Source organism: Mytilus trossulus, chromosome 4, assembly GCF_036588685.1.
Source record: "Mytilus trossulus isolate FHL-02 chromosome 4, PNRI_Mtr1.1.1.hap1, whole genome shotgun sequence".
Classification (NCBI taxonomy): Eukaryota; Metazoa; Mollusca; class Bivalvia; order Mytilida; family Mytilidae; genus Mytilus; species Mytilus trossulus.
This window is the reverse complement of record NC_086376.1, coordinates 63849451-63868345: the sequence shown is the minus strand read 5'-3', so window position 1 is coordinate 63868345 and position 18895 is coordinate 63849451. Positions and strand designations below refer to the sequence as shown.

At 32.4% G+C, this 18895-nt stretch overlaps 1 protein-coding gene across 1 annotated transcript in view; it reads left to right on the top strand.

The window, feature by feature from the left end:
• The first annotated feature begins 4854 nt into the window (after window positions 1-4854).
• The window catches only part of LOC134715741 (MMS19 nucleotide excision repair protein homolog), a 39063-nt gene continuing 25022 nt past the window's right edge, over window positions 4855-18895 (top strand). The window contains exons 1-4 of the mRNA XM_063578139.1: window positions 4855-4993; window positions 13617-13665; window positions 14463-14566; window positions 15593-15678. Coding sequence (XP_063434209.1) covers window positions 4900-4993; window positions 13617-13665; window positions 14463-14566; window positions 15593-15678 — 333 coding nt within the window. The 5' untranslated portion in view covers window positions 4855-4899. The remainder of the gene's footprint in view (window positions 4994-13616; window positions 13666-14462; window positions 14567-15592; window positions 15679-18895) is intronic.

Here is an 18895-nt window from a genome sequence, read left to right as displayed (position 1 = left end):
TTTCTGACAGTAATTATTTTATTTGGATTCGTTTTCTTGAGATATTGTTCTAGTTCTAAAGCAGGAATCTACTCCCACGTTGCACATAATGTCAGCTTTCGGACTGAGTGTTATTTCTGGAGATGTTGAAGTTTCAATTTGGCAATTATATTAGAGACACATTCGTTTCTCTAAATTTGTAGTCTCCTATTATGAAACCTATTTGCCGCTGTTATTCATTCCTGCTTGTGGCTGTTAATTAGATATATTAAAAGGATCATATAGTATTATAGAAATGAAAAGCGAAATACAAATGCCGATTTATAGAAAACCTGAGGGCAGTACTGGTATTCTTTCTAAAGAGACCAAATTATGATCGGAAAGTCCCATGACAAGCGAATGGCACAATTAAAATCTCAAACACATCAAACGAATTGACATAAACTGTCATATATATTCCTGACTTGGTACAGGCATTTTCTTATGTAGTAATTAATGGATTAAACCTGGTTTAATAACTAGCTCAAACTCTCACTTGCATGGCAGTCGCATTAAATTCCATTATATGGACACACATGTGTTAACAAACCAAACAGAAATATAAGTATAGTTTAACATATCATAGGGTAAAACAGTTTACATTGTGTTATAATCTTAATAACTATAAAAGCAAAGAATAAATCAACAACGAAAAACAAAAAGGCATATAGACAAAAGAAAAATCTAAAAAAAATACTCAACTCCCGTAGAAAAATTCAAAACAGAAAGTCGCAAATCAAATGATAAAACATATCAAACGAATGGACAACATCTGTCATATAACTGGCTTAATTGGTACAGGCATTTCTAATGTAGAAAATGGTGGATTGGGCCTGGTTTAATATTGCTAAACCTCTCACTCTCCCAAAACTCATTACCACTGAAACTACTATAACACATGTGTTATAGACTCAGATTAGCAATGCAAATAACAAGAATACAAAAAGTTACCATATCACAATATCACAATGACAGGATATATTAGAACAGAGACACGTCAAATGGGTTTTACCAAATAAAGGCAACAGTAGTATACTACTGTTGGAAAATCAGAAATCGATTGAGAGAAAACAAATCCGGGTTACAAACTAAAACTGAGGTAAACACAACAACTATAGGAGGAAAACAACAGAAACACCTAAGTGCAACCAAAAACCAAAACGACAATGATAAGTTGGGAAATGTATATCCCATATCCATGTCCAATCCACCATTTTGTCTTAAAATGTCCTGTACAAAGCTAGGAATATGTTTTCTTGTTATTTACAGTTCGTTTCTATGAATGTTGGCGTTTGGTTTTGTTTGAGTTCAGTGTTTCGTTTTTTTTCCCGTTGTTTTCCTCTTACAGATGATGCTTTTTTCTATGATTAAGTTTGTTACCCGGATTTGTTTTTCCTTAATTGAATTATGGCTACATAGTACTACTGCCTTAAGTTATAATTTCTTTTCCAGATCATTTTGAATTTTTTTTGGCCACACTGGCATTTTTGTACATTTTGCATTGCTGAACATCTTTGTTGTTTAAAGTTTCTGTTTTAGTTGGAGATAATACATGCTAGAACATAACAAAAAAATTAGAAATCTTCATTTTATAAGGCCATTATAAATCCTAAGGAGTTCAGTATTTTTGATCATATTGCCATTTTGAAGATTTGGCACTATTGATTAATTTTGTTTTATTCAGCTTCGTCGTTGTTGTTTACCCTTTTTCATGTCTAATTTAGTATTCTAGATGATAGACAAAGGCATAACCATTTATAAGCTAAACATTGTTATTAGAGGACAATTACTCCGTGATTATCGAGTCGTCTGATTATTTTGGTGAATAACAAAGAATGCCATGCAAGAATACAGATATTGACCGACATTTTCTGTCCATGTCAGATTTTTGTTTCTATTTAGCAGTTATAAAGCAGTAACCTGGAAACAAACCTTTTTGTTCTGACATGTAAATCCACGTGGTATCAACTCTAATAAATATAACTTGATGAATGAAGGTAACACTACTTCATTTTGTATTTCTTTGTGGTGTTAACAATTTGGTATACTGGTCAAATTTCTCTCCAAATCATTGTTCAAATCAGCATATTTAATAGTGAGGAAAAAAAATCAGTATCTAAAATAAAGTCAATGTCAAATTCAAATAGTCCAGGTGTACCTCACCCAGACAGTGATCAATACATAAACAAGATGAATAAGTCCAAATAAGTGAAAATTTGAAATAACTCTGGATCTGTCATTAAAACAAAACCATCATGAACTGTTAACTCATGTAATCCTGACAATATCTTATGTACATAAACTTCGCTAAATAAAAGTCAATTCCATCAACTGACTATACTTTCTATAACGCAATAATAGACCTACAAACAACAAAGACAAAGTTATCAAGAGTTCATAAGCTCTGAACTCATAGAAATAATAATAGACTGTGAGATTAGTATGGCCAAACATAAATACCTTTGGCACTGTGTTGGTATACGTAGTATATAACTACCTCCATCAGATAAAAACCATCAGCATGAGAACATAAATTACTACAACACATAAATCCGCACAATGCTAATGAACCAGATAGCATATATGGCCATGCATGTATATAAAAGACCGGAGAACACGGATAGCAATGCAAAGAAAAACATGTCACACAGTAATTCATTGTGGTTCTAGGGTAAGAAACCCGTAAAAGAGTTGATTCTATGGATTTATTTGTATAACTTAATTGGTAATCGTTTTACTATTGACAAAACAAAATGGTCAGTGTACATAGTTTTCTAGGTGCTAAGAAAAAAAACACTAAACCAATTTGTTAAAATCGCCATTTATGACAATAACTTTACGTAATTGCGAGATGAGTCACACTTTTTGACCGGCTATAGTATAGAAAGTCCCTGGACTGTCTTAACTGTTTACAAAACTTAGAATTTTTCGAAAAACTAAGGATTTCTGGCTTTAAAGATAATCCAGCTGCTTGTTCAACAGATCAAGCTTATCATATTTGCTATCGAACTATCTCTCTATGTGTCTCTATTTTCATGATTACAAAGTTATACTAGTATATTAGTCTCAGGTATACGAGACACACACACACAAAAAAGAAACTAACATCAGTAAGGCAATTTAACATGTTTAACACATGCAGAGAAGTTTGTTTTTCATGATAATAACAAGTTACACTCAAATAAATATCGTTCTCCCAGATATATGTAGTCAATCAGAACAAAATCAACGGTTTTAGTAATACATATACCATTTGGTGGTCCGAAGGTTTTGCCGACCATCAAATTTTTGCAATAGAAATAATAGTTATAGGACCAGCAGATTTTTTATGAGGACTACCATGGGAAAAGATTTTGAGAACGGCTCTGCAACATCTTTAAATTGCTTTATACAGATCTTACTTTACACAAAATAATTCAGTAAGCAAGTTACCCGTCAAGATGTCCGGCCTTATTGCTCATATATCATGGCAGTCAAACATTGGAAAATCGGTCTAGTCATGCCAGTTTAAGATTAAAACAAATTAAATGGCTGAGTTAGGAAACTAGATAGAGAAAAAGTCACGACCGCAACGATCTCTTCAGTCCTGTAATTTCCAATCATTTTTCTTCGTTTATTGCACTTACTTGTATACCAACATCTTTGAAGCCAAAATAGAACAAAGACGTTACGCACAGTATTGGTGATACGTTTGTAACGTCAGAAAACGTTCATCGACGGAACGTTGAGAAAACGTTATTGAAGCCTGTGTTAACGTTTGCATCTAAATCTTAGCATCCCGCTTTTTGTTCTCTTCTTCTTTTTTCCTTTTTTCCTTTCTTTATTTAATCTTATTCTTTCAGTGGTGGTTAAATTTGTTTTGGCCTACAAGAATGTAGTTTATGCATAAAAAAATAAAATGACAAAATAAACACCGTAAAATAAACGTTACGTTGAAAATCACGGAAAAACGTTACAAGATTGCATGGTAACAAATCAGACTAGACATTTCGATTTTCTTATTATTTTTTTGTCTTTCATTATATATTCAAAATTCCTTTTATATGAGAAAGACTTTTAAAAACACATTACAAAAACAATACATAAACTCAAGAATAAGATACACAATTGATTTATATTTACGTTCGAATGTACAACATCTTTACAAAAACGTGCATTTAGCACACGGTAACAAAATGGACTAGACAAGCATAAAGTTAAAATTCGATTAGAAAATTCCACTTCCAAACCATGTTTTTGTACTATTTGTAAACGGTATTAAAAGCACATTAAGAATATATGGTTTTTTTTCGTTTACATATTATTGCATTCCATAAAATTTCTTACCGTAGAATCCATTGTAATTTTCCCCCCTATTTCATATGACTTGTTACATCATCTTTTGAACATTTCAATGCATCTTCTAACTCGAATATTTGAAAAAATGCCCAAAACGTCGGATGCGACGTCGTAGCGAATTGTGCTAAAATTTCGCATAGCATTTCTTGCTAATTTGCGTGCAAAAATAAGATTTTCTGATTCAAATTACTAAAAAAAATTGATTTCCATGTTACAAGTTACGCTCATATTTTTTGACGTTTTTTTCCTTTTTTATTCTAAAAGACATGCTCAAATTAGGAAGAAAAAACGCGGAACTAGTAGGGTTCACCAATACTGTGCGTACCGTACCCCCCCCCCCCCCCCCCTTTTTGTCCTGGTTTGGGAACCCCCTTTTTAAAATGGCTGGATCCGCCCCTGCCGCGACGGCAAATTGATTTTTTGCTGTATTTTATCAGAGACATATATACAGTATATGTCTCTGATTTTATCGATAGAAAAAAAATGTTGGAAAAGTAAAAAATTGGCGGGAATTTAAAGGGAGACAACTTTTGCTAGGAAAAGATGGCTGCGCCCATGAAATTGGAAAGTTGTGTTCAAAATTATATTGAAAATACAGTTGCAGACCAAAAGTCAACGATAAGCTCGGTCACAAAAGGTACTTATTTTGATTGCTTATCACTAATGTGTACTGTTCACGTACTTCTTAATTAAAAACCTACTGCTGAGCGACCTTATGAATAAAAGGGGGAGGTGGTCTTACACAATAGTCACAGACACAGGTTATGCAAAAACCCTCTGTCGACATCAGCCATTTACTGCTAATGTCAGCATCAAATCGTGATTCCTCAAAATCTCCCTTCTTCTTCTTCTTCCGTTAAGGAGTTGACCTCATATTTGAGTGATTTACTAACTCCGCTCGGTAAAACAGGCATTGACAGGAGGCTTCTCCATTGATTAAAAGTGAATATTAACAAAATAATTTAAACTATTTACACTGTACAATTTGTCAAACTGATGTCTAGTTAGGCTGCATCTGGGTCCAGGGCACACTGGCTAATCTGGCCCTGAAATCCTCGAGTGTTGGTGCAGCTGCTACTGTGTCTGGCAGAAGGTTCCAGTCCCTTATAGAGCGTGGGAAGAAGGAGTTGTTGTATACTTCCTTAGTAGCTCTTATCTGTCTAAGTCTGTGGCCACCCCTTGTTCTGTTGTCCCCAGGTGTGTAGAAGATAGCTGGTTGTATCTCCACTAGTTGGTTCTGTATCTTGTAGCATAGTACGAGTCGCTGTTTAATTCGTCTATACTGTAGGGGATCCCACTGGAGTTGGTCTAATAATCCAGTGACGCACCCTGGGGAAGTGTCTGTGTACTGGTTGTAGACAAATCGTGCTGCTTTACGCTGTACCCGGTCGATGTCTTTGATCAATGTGGTTTGATGGGGGTCCCACACTGTGGCAGCGTACTCAATCGATGGTCTGATGAGAGCACAATAGGCTATGTTTTTAACAGATGGTTTGCATCGGCCCAGGTTTCTGCGGAGAAAACCGAGGGTCCTGGTTGCTTTCCCTGTGGTGTTAATAATGTGCTTATTCCACTGTAGGTCTTGACTAATGGTAACTCCAAGGTACTTTCCGCTATCAACAACTTCTAGTTGGTGTCCGTGCAAGGTGTATGTTGTTTGCAGGGTGTTGCGCTTGTTAGATATCCTCATGACTGTGCACTTTTCTGGATGGAAACACATCTGCCACTTGTGTTCCCACTCTTCCAGAGCAGTGAGGTCTCTCTGTAGAGTTGCAGCATCATCAGGATTTCTAATTTTTCTGTACACCAGGCTATCGTCCGCAAACAACCTTACATCTGAAGATGTACAATCTGGCATGTCGTTGATATATATGTCAGGAATAGTAGAGGACCTAAGACTGTCCCTTGTGGAACTCCTGATAGTACATCTAAAGGTGATGATGTATGTCCTTCTAGTACAACTGACTGGGTTCTACTGCTTAGGAAGTTATCAATGAAGGGGGCAAGGAGGGTACCCATAACAGCAAAACAGTGAATTGATTTGGTGAAAAACAGATAACAAGGAATTGAAAAAGAACAATAACAGATAACAGTAAATGAAATATGAAAATAAATCTGTCCAGGTCCAATCCAGTAGATCACTCGTAGATCTTAGTATATAACTTGTGGTATGGACCTAGAAAATTGTAATTTGTGTTAACAAGACGTTTCGGCCGTTCTGCCTTGGTTGATTTTTATCCATAACTTGTACAATAAGTTATGGTATTGATGTTTATTTTTTCCAAACGAAATTACTTAGTTTCTGTTTTTGATGTACGGATATTTTTAATCTAGGACATTTGTAGGATCAATTTTTAATGATTTAGGTTTTTTTACTTAATTTTTGAAAGTAGTGCAGCCAGTGACACTTTATTATTAATTTGATTTTTAGATTTTTTATTTCTGAAAATCAATATATATACTTTACAAGAAATAATAAAAAAAAAAACCAATATATTTTGTTTTATTTAATGACCTCATGATCATGATGATCAAACTTACTTATAAAATACAAAATACCCAGATCAGTGGAGACAGGACATGTATCTGACACACGCATGCCAATTATGGTTATTCTGGTATTAGAAATTGACTCAGTTGTCAACTCTGATAGTATTAGTATAATAGAAATTGGACATAGTGAAAATTTGAAAGACACCAAGTGAAACACCAATCATGTATCGTATGTGAAATTATAGAATATGGAAAATTTGGGTACAGCTGTAGGATTTTAAAAACCGTATTTGTCGAAAAATTAAACTGAAGACACATCTTTATTTGCATCAATGGTTTCTGAGCTCCAATTTCGCCATGTGAGGCAGTTAAAAAGCTTTTGAAAAATATGGTGGTCAGGGTTCTCTTTCATATGTAAATGAAAAGAGAGGGAGTAGCACTTATAATATAAATGCTAAAAAAAAAAAGATGTTGTATAATTTCCCAAAAGCCATAATTCAAACCCATACCACTTAGTAATGTAAAACAATTCAGAGGAAAAAACTAACTGTCTGATTTATCCACAAAATAGTGAAAGAAAAATTAGTAAAGGAGCTACCATTTGATTTTTAGGGGGGAGGGCTAGGATGAAAAATGTTGTCCTGCCTTTTTTTTTAGTTGTAATCTCTGTCCTGCCTTTTTATTTTTCTGTCTATTCGGTCCTGCCTTTTTTTCTTAGCTTATCCTGACTTTTTTACAACAATTGTCATCCTGCCTTTTTTTTTTGCCAAGTTACTCATCCTGCCTTTTTTTTACTCAAAATTCTGTCCTGCCCCCCCCCCCCCCCCCCCATAAAAATAAAAAAATCAAATGGTAGCTCCCTAACACAGTAACAAACTACAACCACTGAATCCAGGCTCCTGACTTGGAAATAGGCACATACAGAATGTGACTGCGGCAACTTTAGCATTTTAGTTAGTGTCCAATACTCCCCTTATCAGGGACAGTGGTGTAATAGTACAGCATAAAGATTATTACTAGTATATGTGGCCATTGAATAAAAAAAATCTATAGGGTGTACCAATGCTTTTTTATAACAAAATCCATACTATAAGTTATTGTACAAGTAATAAGTGAATTATAATTTGTACAAAATATTACAATGTACATGTACATGTTCACAGACAACGAAATTTATTACAAAGGATGGATAATAATAATATATACTGGAATGGTCCTGGTCCAATTTATTTTAATATGTTTTTCTGATGAATGTTACTGAAATTCTTCTGCAAATACAGGACCACTCGATATTACCAGTAGAAAGACCCCAATAGATATACACTGTAAGAAGATGTGGTAAGCGTGCCAATGAGACTATTATCCATTCAAATCACAATTTTCAATTATCTTCAATTTCTACAGAAGATTGGCTATCAGAATGCTAACATTTCAATTTTCAATAACAGTTAACAGCAAATAGATTCTCACAATAACAGATAACAAAATAGATAATAGTCCTATAACAGCTAACAGAAAATAAGACAATAACAGCTAACAGTAAATGTATTTTCAGAATAACAGATAACAAAGAATTAAAATGCCTCATAACAGCATAACAGTTACCCGGTAAACCCCTTGCCCCCCTCTTCAATCATGATTTGTCAGAGGTCTCCAATATCTATCCATTACCTTTATTGTTTGTACATCATGTACATGTAAATAAATAACATGATTCTTCAAATCAGTTATTTTTTTAATCATTAGATGTTCATTTTATTCATTAGATGTTCATTTTATTGTCATGTACCAAAAATTAATATTTACATAATTTTGAACTTTTTTTTTTATTGTAACTCCACATGAACATGATGAAGGAACCCCAATTATGGCCATCATATGACCCTCATAATTGTATCCATAAGATCTAATCCATTTTAGCAAATGTTTAGTGAACTATCTAGAGCTCAGAAAATTGGCGATCCAAATTTGTCAGAAGTGATTTCCATAACTATCCTGATCCTAATTCTACAACCAGATTTTCCTCTTAATTAGGCTTATACAATATACACATAAACCTCAATCATGTCTATCTAAAACAGTTCTAAAGGCAAGTCACAATTATTATTAAAAAAAACCAATGAAATAAGAAACAAAAATAAGAATAAAAAAACATTGAAGGTCTTTCTTGACATCAATTTCATAAATTATTCATCAGAAGCTACTTTCAGTTTACTCAAAGTAACTTTTGGCATCCAACATGTCCAAGCATAGGTTTCTTCATACTGATTCATTAAATAAATGTTTCTTAATCATGTTAATTATAATATAGTTCTGTCTGAAATAAGGGAGATAATTGTCAACTTCGGAGTTAAAAAATGTCACTTCTGGTCTCAGAAGCTTTATTTACACTGATTCCCAAAATATTAGGTTTCTGCATACTTTTCCCGTAAGATGGGAGATACATGTACATGTATAAGGTACTTTAAGTATAGTGAAATTCACTTCCTGTCTGATATGAAAGGTTATTGTACAACATGTACAACGATGTATGCATATATTTTTAAAAAATATTTAGTTTTTATGTAGTTTTCCTTGAAATAAGTGCAAAAATAGCTTCTTCCAGTTTACTTGAGGTCCCTTCCATTTAATACTTTTCAAGGTCACATGTCAACCAACAATTTGCAAAAGATCTTATGGCTTTATCACATACAATGTTGGAGTTATAATCAATTTACCTTAATTTAAATTGAATCATTCAGGTTCAATAACTTAAGATTTCATTGAATTGTTTCCGACAAATGTAGCATATTTTTATCACAGTTAGGCAAACATTTTGCACTGCCAATAGTTTTTTCTGCATCTTTTTAAAAGTGACAGAGCAGACAATGGAACAAAGAATATTGAAGATTAGAATTTGACCTTGACCTTTGACCCAGTTTCTATTCCTACATGTCCTACAGTCCTAGGACCAAGGACCTCAAATCAAAAGACCCTAGGTCTATATCTCTTATGGTTTACCAGTTACAAATGCATTTCACTTATTTCAAATGTATTACAGGAAATAACTCTCCTATGGAACATTGGCGCAAGAAGAAAAAAAAATCAGAACAAATACAATAGGTCTTTCCACAGAAAAGTGGAAAGATCTAATAAAAGAAATTCCCTTTCTACCACTGCTTTCAGGTTGGAGAGAGGAAACAAGCATATGTATCCCACCTTTAGGTTACAAGAATGCAAGAAAATGTTATACTTTCAAGATTTTTATTCAATCTATTGAGAATTCTCATTTGCCTACGGCCTAGCCAAGATCAGATGTGCATTTCATAGTGGGTCTATGTTATAGGCTTGTAAAGACAAGAAGATAACCTTTGAATAAGTAACAAATCTTTGAACTGATAAAGAGAATGTAGGGTTACACAATGAATATCAAATATCATGTATAGGTGTTACCGTTTTAAAATAAAACACTAAAACACATGTGAAAATGGGCAAAATTTCACGTTATATTGTTTCATTTAAAATTTCGCTGTTTTTATCAATTGATAGTTTTTAAGTGAACTTAATTTGAACTACATTATTGGTTCACTGTTATAGACAATTTATTCATCTTTCTTTTACTGGTTGTTGCAACAAAAAATCTCCAGTGGTTACAAAGTTATGATAAAAAGTTGGACACTATGTGCTTGTTATGAAATTTTGTACTTTTGTTTTTAGCTTACTCAGTGTAGTGATAAAAGAGAAAAATCAATCAAATTTATGCTATTATGTATTAAGTTTTCTCTTCTAGTATATACATTATCAAAAACTACCTCATTTATCAATATTGCAGTACCCTAGCTGGAGATATATGCCATCAAAGTTGGATACAAAAATAAAGTGAAAAAATGTCTTGTCCGTAGACATGCATTCCCTAGTAAACTTGAAGTATAATAACATTAATGTTGCATTGCTAAGTTCCTGTTCTTTTGTAGATATGAAAACACTACTAACATTTTTTTCTACCATCTATTAATAGAGGAAAAATTTCAAAAGTATGTCAGAATGTCTTGTCCGTAGACACATGTCTTGTCCGAGACATGTCTTTTTATCAATATTGCTTGGCTTTATGGGTCTAAATTAGTCCTATGTGTTGTTTAAACATAGAAATATCTTATTTTTGATAAATAAATGGTAATTTAAGTGTACTCAATTTTTGTAAAATTACTTCACAGGAGTGGATTTTAAAAAGTGGCAGATTATTAGTCATAAAGAGCATACTTTATCTTACTTCAATTTTGTTGATTCCAATTGCTGCATACCTTAAAAGATTAACTAAATCAAATGAAGAAAAAGTAATTCTCTCTCTCTAACTTATCTATTGCGTTTCAGTACTAACAGCAGACGGGGAATTGTCTACGGACAAGACACTTGTACATAACAAGTATTAAATTCAATTATTTGAACTTAAATCTTATTTATAGGTGATTAAAGTTATCTATTCAAATTAAAACTCAGTATTTTCAACATAAATATAGTCACAATTAGTTCTAACAGATTTTTTTTTCAACTGAAATTGTCTTGTCCGTAGACATTACCACAATATATTTGTATCCAATTTCCTTGAGTTCAGCCTAATTTGAAAGGTAACATGCATGTTATTTTTTCAAGAGAACACATTTAACTATATCAAAATTGAGTTTTAGTAATAGTTTGATTGTTTTAAACATTCAGATATATGGATTTCAGTAAAAAGAATGTGTCTTCATTCTGGCTTAATCAATAAATAGTTGAGATATATAAAGAATTATGGGTACAATTTTATATTTTCCAAAATTTAAAAACACAGATTAAAATTTAATTGGTAACTTTTAATCTTAACTTCAACAATCATCTTTGAAAGCATTTAATTGAATATCAATAAAATGTCTTGTCCGTAGACATTATCAAAATGTGTTTGTTTTCATTTTTCTGAAAGTTAAGCATCATTTGATAGATAAACCTGATAAAATGTGTGTTTTTTTTTTCAAGAGAACACTTTCAGCTATATCAAAATTAGGTTTTAATAACACATTTCATTAATTATGAATACAATGTCTTGTCCGTAGACAAAACATATGAATTGTATTGCTAAGTTTGATTGCTTACTGTAAGAATATGAATCAAGTTATTTTAATGTTCTATACACCAAAAGATAGGGATTTTTTGGAAGTTTTGTTATTTATAGATAGGTTTAGATACAGTTTTATCAGATAAGATTAATAATCAAAGAAAGCTACTGTTGTTTGAAATAACTGTGAGTTAAACATGTTCTTGTCAATTTTTTTTCAATTAAAATGTTTGATATTCAATAATTCTAAACATATTTTGTTGTCTTTGTCATTGACCAAAAATCTCACACTGGTGACCATGTCTCAAAGGCAACCATTAAAGAAAATTATACAGTTTTTAAAAACCATTTATTTGATAAAAATATTAAATATTTCTTCCAAAAACTGCATGAAAATATATAAATGCTTCCAGTGTTAGCCTAACGATGGCAATTTTTCATAATTTAAACCATTTTTGAACCAAAATATCAAAAGAGTTTTTCCCTGAGGTGATACTTATTTTTGACTTCATGTGAAACACAAAATGCACATCTGATCTTGGCTAGGCCGCCTGCTTATGCAGCTGCTTGTCTCCAAATTTAAAGTATTTCTACTCTAAATTCAGTTGGCCTTAAACAAGATAAACACATAAATAGTAACTTTGTACAAACTGCTAAAAGTTTTCCAAATGTCCCCTGCATCTAACAAAAAACTTTATAAATAGTACTGTAAGTACTGTGCTGCATTATTAGATATAATCATGATAATAGAAAACACAGGATATGGCCTATATTATGGGGTATCCTGCCATGATATAAAGTAGGTACATGCACAGCACCAAGCACACAAGTAGCAACGGAACAGCACTTGTATTGCTTTTCTTAATTTGTTCCAATTTAAAGTAAAAAAAATAGCAATTTCAAAAAGCCAATTTCATTCAAAATGAAATGTATTTCTTGATTACAGAATTACAGTTATTTTGTTACAGTACACCTCAAGATGTATTAAGTCACATTTGTCCAATTTTGCAAGTGCTGGCCTGGTACAATGTATGATGTATTTGTTTTTATTCCCTACCTACAATAGTAGAGGGACATTACGTTTTCTGGTCTGTGCATCCTTTCATCTGTTGGTACGTTCTTTCGTCCATCTGTTGGTCCGTCTGTCTCTCTTTAGGTTAAAGTTTTTGGTCAAGGTAGTTTTTGATGAAGTTGAAGTCCAATCAACTTGAAACTTAGTACACATGTTACCCTAGGATACAATGTATGTTTTTCTAATTTAAATGCCAAATAAGATTTTGACCCCCATTTCACTGAACACGGAACATAGAAAATGATAGTGGGAGTTTCAGGTTAAAGTTTTTGGTCAAGGTAGTTTTTGATGAAGCTGAAGTTCAATCAACTTGAAATTTAGTACACATATTTCCTATGTCGTTACGATAAGATCCTTCTAATTTATAAATGCCAAATTAGATTTTCATCCTAATTTGATAGTCCACTGAACATTAAAAATGATATTGCAATTGGCTATGGGCATCTGTGTACTATGGAAACATTCTTTTTATTGAAAGATTGATGCTAGTACATGTAGTATATCATGATTTACAAATGTATCATTTAAGTGGGGAAATAAAATATGCTGCCCTGACAATGACTGAAGAAATTAAATTCACATTTGAATTACAAATGAAGATCTAATTTGTACATATTGTTTTTGTAGATATTGTCAACAATGAAGTAAAGTTAGTTACCTTTATAGAGAACCTTCAGTAAGTATAACCTTATGAATCTGGAGTCTAACGTTTCAGAACTTATTCAGACATATGAATAAAAGGGGATGTGGGGTAAATCACTGTAATCATGGTAAATGACATTGAACAGAAACCCAACACAAAAATAACAAATAAGAAAAAGAGACATCTGATTTGTGTTTGATTGAAGTGGGAAGGTCTTTGGATACATAATAAAAACATGTACATGTAGACAGGCAGGATATAAAGAAATTACCAATCATTGGGAAATAAAAGCTTTTAGTGTTTAAGCATACATGTCATGCATGTTAGGAAATAAATGCTGAAATTAAAAAAAAAATTGGGGTACACAACAAACATAGAAAATTAAAAAAAAAATAGTTATTAGACAATTTGAACACTGTATATATATTCAGAAATTTGTTCCTGCATTATGTATAGTCATTGATACCATTGTTGGACAATGTGCACAAATGTGAGATAAATAGTGCTTACATGTATAACTACTGTAAAAGCTAGAATTTTCGGTGAGGATTTAATTATTTAATTTCCTGGAAAGAACATGTCCACAAAATTAAAACTTCCAGGAAACATTAAACCTTATACAACATGTACATGTATGATATCACTTCCATTTATTGGAAACCACGAAATTAAGTCCCAATGAAATCTTATATAGAGGCAAAACCCTGAAATTTTAACCTCACTGTAATTAGTGTTTCTACAGTATTTGAAATGTGTGAGGCTTTTTTGTGATACCTTTCCTGTTTAAGTTGCAATGTTCTAATATAAATTGACATACACATATTTTGTAGGAAATATTTAACAAGTACAGATGTTAGTATTAGATCTAGATGTGTCAGACTAATAGCTGAAGTTTTACATCAGTTACCAAATAGTCATCTAAATGAAGATGAAGGTAAAAACATAAATTTATTTATAACTTTAAATATTGAAATGGAATTCTGTATTACAAATGATTACTAATTTTTGCTTTTCTTTTCGAAATTTGTGCAAAATTTATTCCATAAACACTTGCACATACTGTACTATGTGGATTATTTATTTTCATAGATATCAATTTTCATTGATTGTGGAATACTAATATATTTACATGAATATTTATTCGTTTATTTGCTAAAGTCTGTATACATTTACGAGCCTTAAGAAGTCAATTAAAAACATTAGAACATTTAAATTTGTGGTTGACCTATATCTTTAAAATCAATGAAATTTAGTTACCTGAAGAATAATAATGACTCCAAAATAGTTACGGCTTTACATAAATCTTTTAATCTATATTTTTGTCAGTCTAATGTATTGTTGGAATGCTCATCACCCTAGACAAATGGTTGATCTATATCAAAATCTATATTAATTTTTAAGATCTAAGAAGGATTTCAGATAATTTTTTATATAATATAATTTTGAATATAAAAGAGTGATATGTTGAGTTCTTGTCCATAGATTTTTTTTACGGTGACATAAATTTATGTAAACTAGATTTGGGTATAAATAGATTGCAATTTAAAAAAAAACATTTTTCTTCTAGCTGTACAGTTACAAGTTATAGATGGCTATGCTTGATTGATTTTGATGGAGTTATTACCTTGGAATGCTTTTATATTTGAGAAATATTTTAAATTGTTGTAGTAATAGAGATTCAGTCATGTAATTAAAAAAAATATCAAGATGAATTTGTTCTGGTTGATCATTCTGTACTAACCCTAACCCTACTCCCTTGAAATTTGAAATCACTTTGGCAATGCATAGAGAAATTGACCTGTATTGACTGTTTTATTTGTGGATCTTAATGATTTTGTTGTTTTCTGTAGTCCTATATCATGTATATGTGTAGTGAAATGTTGGCAACATTTTCTGGATGTTATGTTCTTTCAAACATCTTTGATCTATGTACTTGACTTTTATATGATTTTCTTTGTAGTTGAATTACTGGTAACCTATATGTGTGAAAGGTTAATGGATCACCATTCTGTTCAGCCACCAGCCCTACATGCCTTACTAGCTTTGGTAAGTTACTGGTAAAAGTTAGAATAAAAATGAGGAATATGTCAAAAAGACAACAACCCCGACCAAAGAACAGATAACAGCTAATGGGGTTTTCAATGCAGCTAGAAAATCCCACACCCAGAGAAGGGCCTTAGCTGGCCCTAAATGGTTCAGTGAAAATGAATGCTATACAACAAAGGCTAGAGGCTCCTAACTTGGGATAGACACAAACATGCAGTGGGGTTAAACATGTTTTGTGAGATCTCAACCCTTCCTCTTTACCTCTAGCTAATGTAGAATAAATAGACACACAGCAATATGCACAGTAAACTCAGTTTAAAAGAAGTCAGAGTCCTAGGTCAGAAAAAGGAACAAAAGAAACTAAGCAAAATGACAATGATACATACATCAACAAAGGACTGCTAGCAGTTACTGACATGCCAGCTCCAGACCTCAATTAAACTTGTAAAAGATAATGTCTTCATCATATGAAAGTCAATTACAATCCCTCCGGTTAGAGCTTTAGTATTGTACCATCATGAAATAAATGAGAAGAACATAACCCCTATTATGCCAAAAATTGGTTTAAGAATTAATGTTTTATATCTGATGCAACGACCCTATGAGTAAATTAATATTAATACCAAAATATGACATCATTAATGACTTGACAACAGTATTGTAACTGTATCCATTTTCGCTCCATTGAAGTCCTGTTGGTGACCTTCTGCTGTTGTTTTTTCTATGGTCGGGTTGTTGTCTCTATGACACATTCCCCATTTCCATTCTCAATTTTATTGATAAGTCTGTTTAAAGGTTAAGATAGCTTTTGAGGTGTCATTTGAAAATTTGTAATACTTCATTCTGATTCAGGAAAAATGTGGAATCTAGTTAATTAAACCTAAAAAAGTGCAAAAATGGCCACTTCTGGTGTACACTGGGTCACTGCTGGTTGATTTTTTTAGGGTCACATATATTCATACCTACTGGAGAAGACCCCATGGCTTTGTCAATAAGAGTATGAAGCTATTACCAATAATTTATAAATTAAAACATTCAAGGGCAAAAAACTCTTTAAAATGTCACCATTCAAGTTCCACCAATTTTTTTAAAATATAAAACATGTTGCATCTTATATTTCAGTAATAAAATTGAGAATGGAAATGGGGAATGTGTCAAAGAGACAACAACCCGACCAAATAAAAAAACAACAGCAGAAGGTCACCAACAGGTCTTCAATGTAGCGAGAAATTCCCACACCCGGAGGCGTCCTTCAGCTGGCCCCTAAACAAATATATACTAGTTCAGTGATAATGAACGCCATACTAATTTCCAAATTGTACAAAAGAAACTAAAATTAAAATAATACAAGAATAACAAAGGCCAGAGGCTCCTGACTTGGGACAGGCGCAAAAATGCGGCTGGGTTAAACATGTTTGTGAGATCTCAACCCTCCCCCTATACCTCTAACCAATGTAGAAAAGTAAACGCATAACAATACGCACATTAAAATTCAGTTCAAGAGAAGTCCGAGTCTGATGTCAGAAGATGTAACCAAAGAAAATAAACAAAATGACAATAATACATAAATAACAACAGACTACTAGCAGTTAACTGACATGCCAGCTCCAGACTTCAATTAAACTGACTGAAAGATTATGATTTCATCATATGAACATCAGGCTCAATCCTTCCTGTTAGGGGTTTAGTATCATACCATCATAACATATATGAGAAGAACATAACCCGTGTCATGCCAACAACTGTTTTTAGAACAAATGTGTTTAGTTCCGACGCAAAGACCTTATCAGTGACTCAATTATAACGCCAAAATATGCAATCTTAATCTGTATTCAGTTACTGCTAATTTGTCTGAGGTGACGTGATAACAAGCAAAAGTATGAATTTGAAACATGACCTTGACCTGTGACCTTATCTCCTTTAAGAAGATCAAGGATCTTCAATAAAAGACCTTATATCTCTATTCTTCACTATTTATAAGTTACATACAAGGAATGACTGTAATATTTTTTTTGTCTATGAAGAAATAACAATAAAAATTTGGTGCACACTGAATATCGCCCGTAGAGGGTTATTTAACAGTGTGCACCACATTTTTTATGTTATTTCGAATAGACAGAAAAAATATTAGTCATTTCTTATAATTTCATTCTAAATTCCATTTTAAACACAAGAAAACCATGAAAAAACGTTGATGACGTCACGGTCACATGACTAAATTATGTCTATGGCCTCATAACAAAATAACGTCAGCCAATCAGAAGACGTGTTACATCCAAAATTAAATTATTAGCATATATGTTTTCCAATAGATTAAAGGAAAATCACTCTAATGTTGAGTATCTGAATTACTTTGGTCAAAACTTTTGTGACATCCTGGGGAACAATTTGGGGGAAAAAATGAGGATATTAACCTTATGTTATGAATTAATGGATACATATTTCCTGTCTTGCCCATGGTATTTCACACCGCCTCTTTTCAGCCTCCATGTCAATGCTTGATTTGTTTGACTTGTGTTTCACATCTTTTGGATAAACCCAAAGGATACAGTGGCTGAATCTAACATAAGGTAGTGTTAGATCTAATTGAAACAAAGGCAGGTTTGGGAAACTAGCTACATTCTATTAAATAAATATAGATTCTTACACTGCAACAAGTGTATTACGATATTTCTCCACTCGAGACAGTTAAATTTTATTATTTAAAGCGCGAGGCTTGCCGAGCCCTTTAAATAATAAAATTTAACTGTTGAGAGTGGAGAAATATCGTAATACACGAGTTATAGTGTCGGAATCTGTTTCTCTAATGCTTTTTATAGGGGTTTTTTCAAAGATTTTTAGAAAGTTGTGCTCTTTATATGCGATGTCATCAGGCAAGGTCGCCTTTTTTCATGACGTCACAATAGGAAAATTAAAAAGGAAACAAAACTTTTTGACGTCATAATCAAATTTCGACTAGACATTTGCCGAGAACAGATTTTTCACTAGTGAGGAGAAATATTTTTCTCACACTGGTCAGGAAACGTGAAAATAGCACAAAAATAGAGAAACATGTATTTATGATTCAATAATACGATAATAGAACATAGTGCTAAATTAATTGAGGCAAAAAACATTTTTTTCTGATCTAAATATACACACTCCTACTGTACAAAGTCATAACAAAAGAATAATCATGTTTTTTTAGACTATTAATGATAAATCAGTAACATCCAGT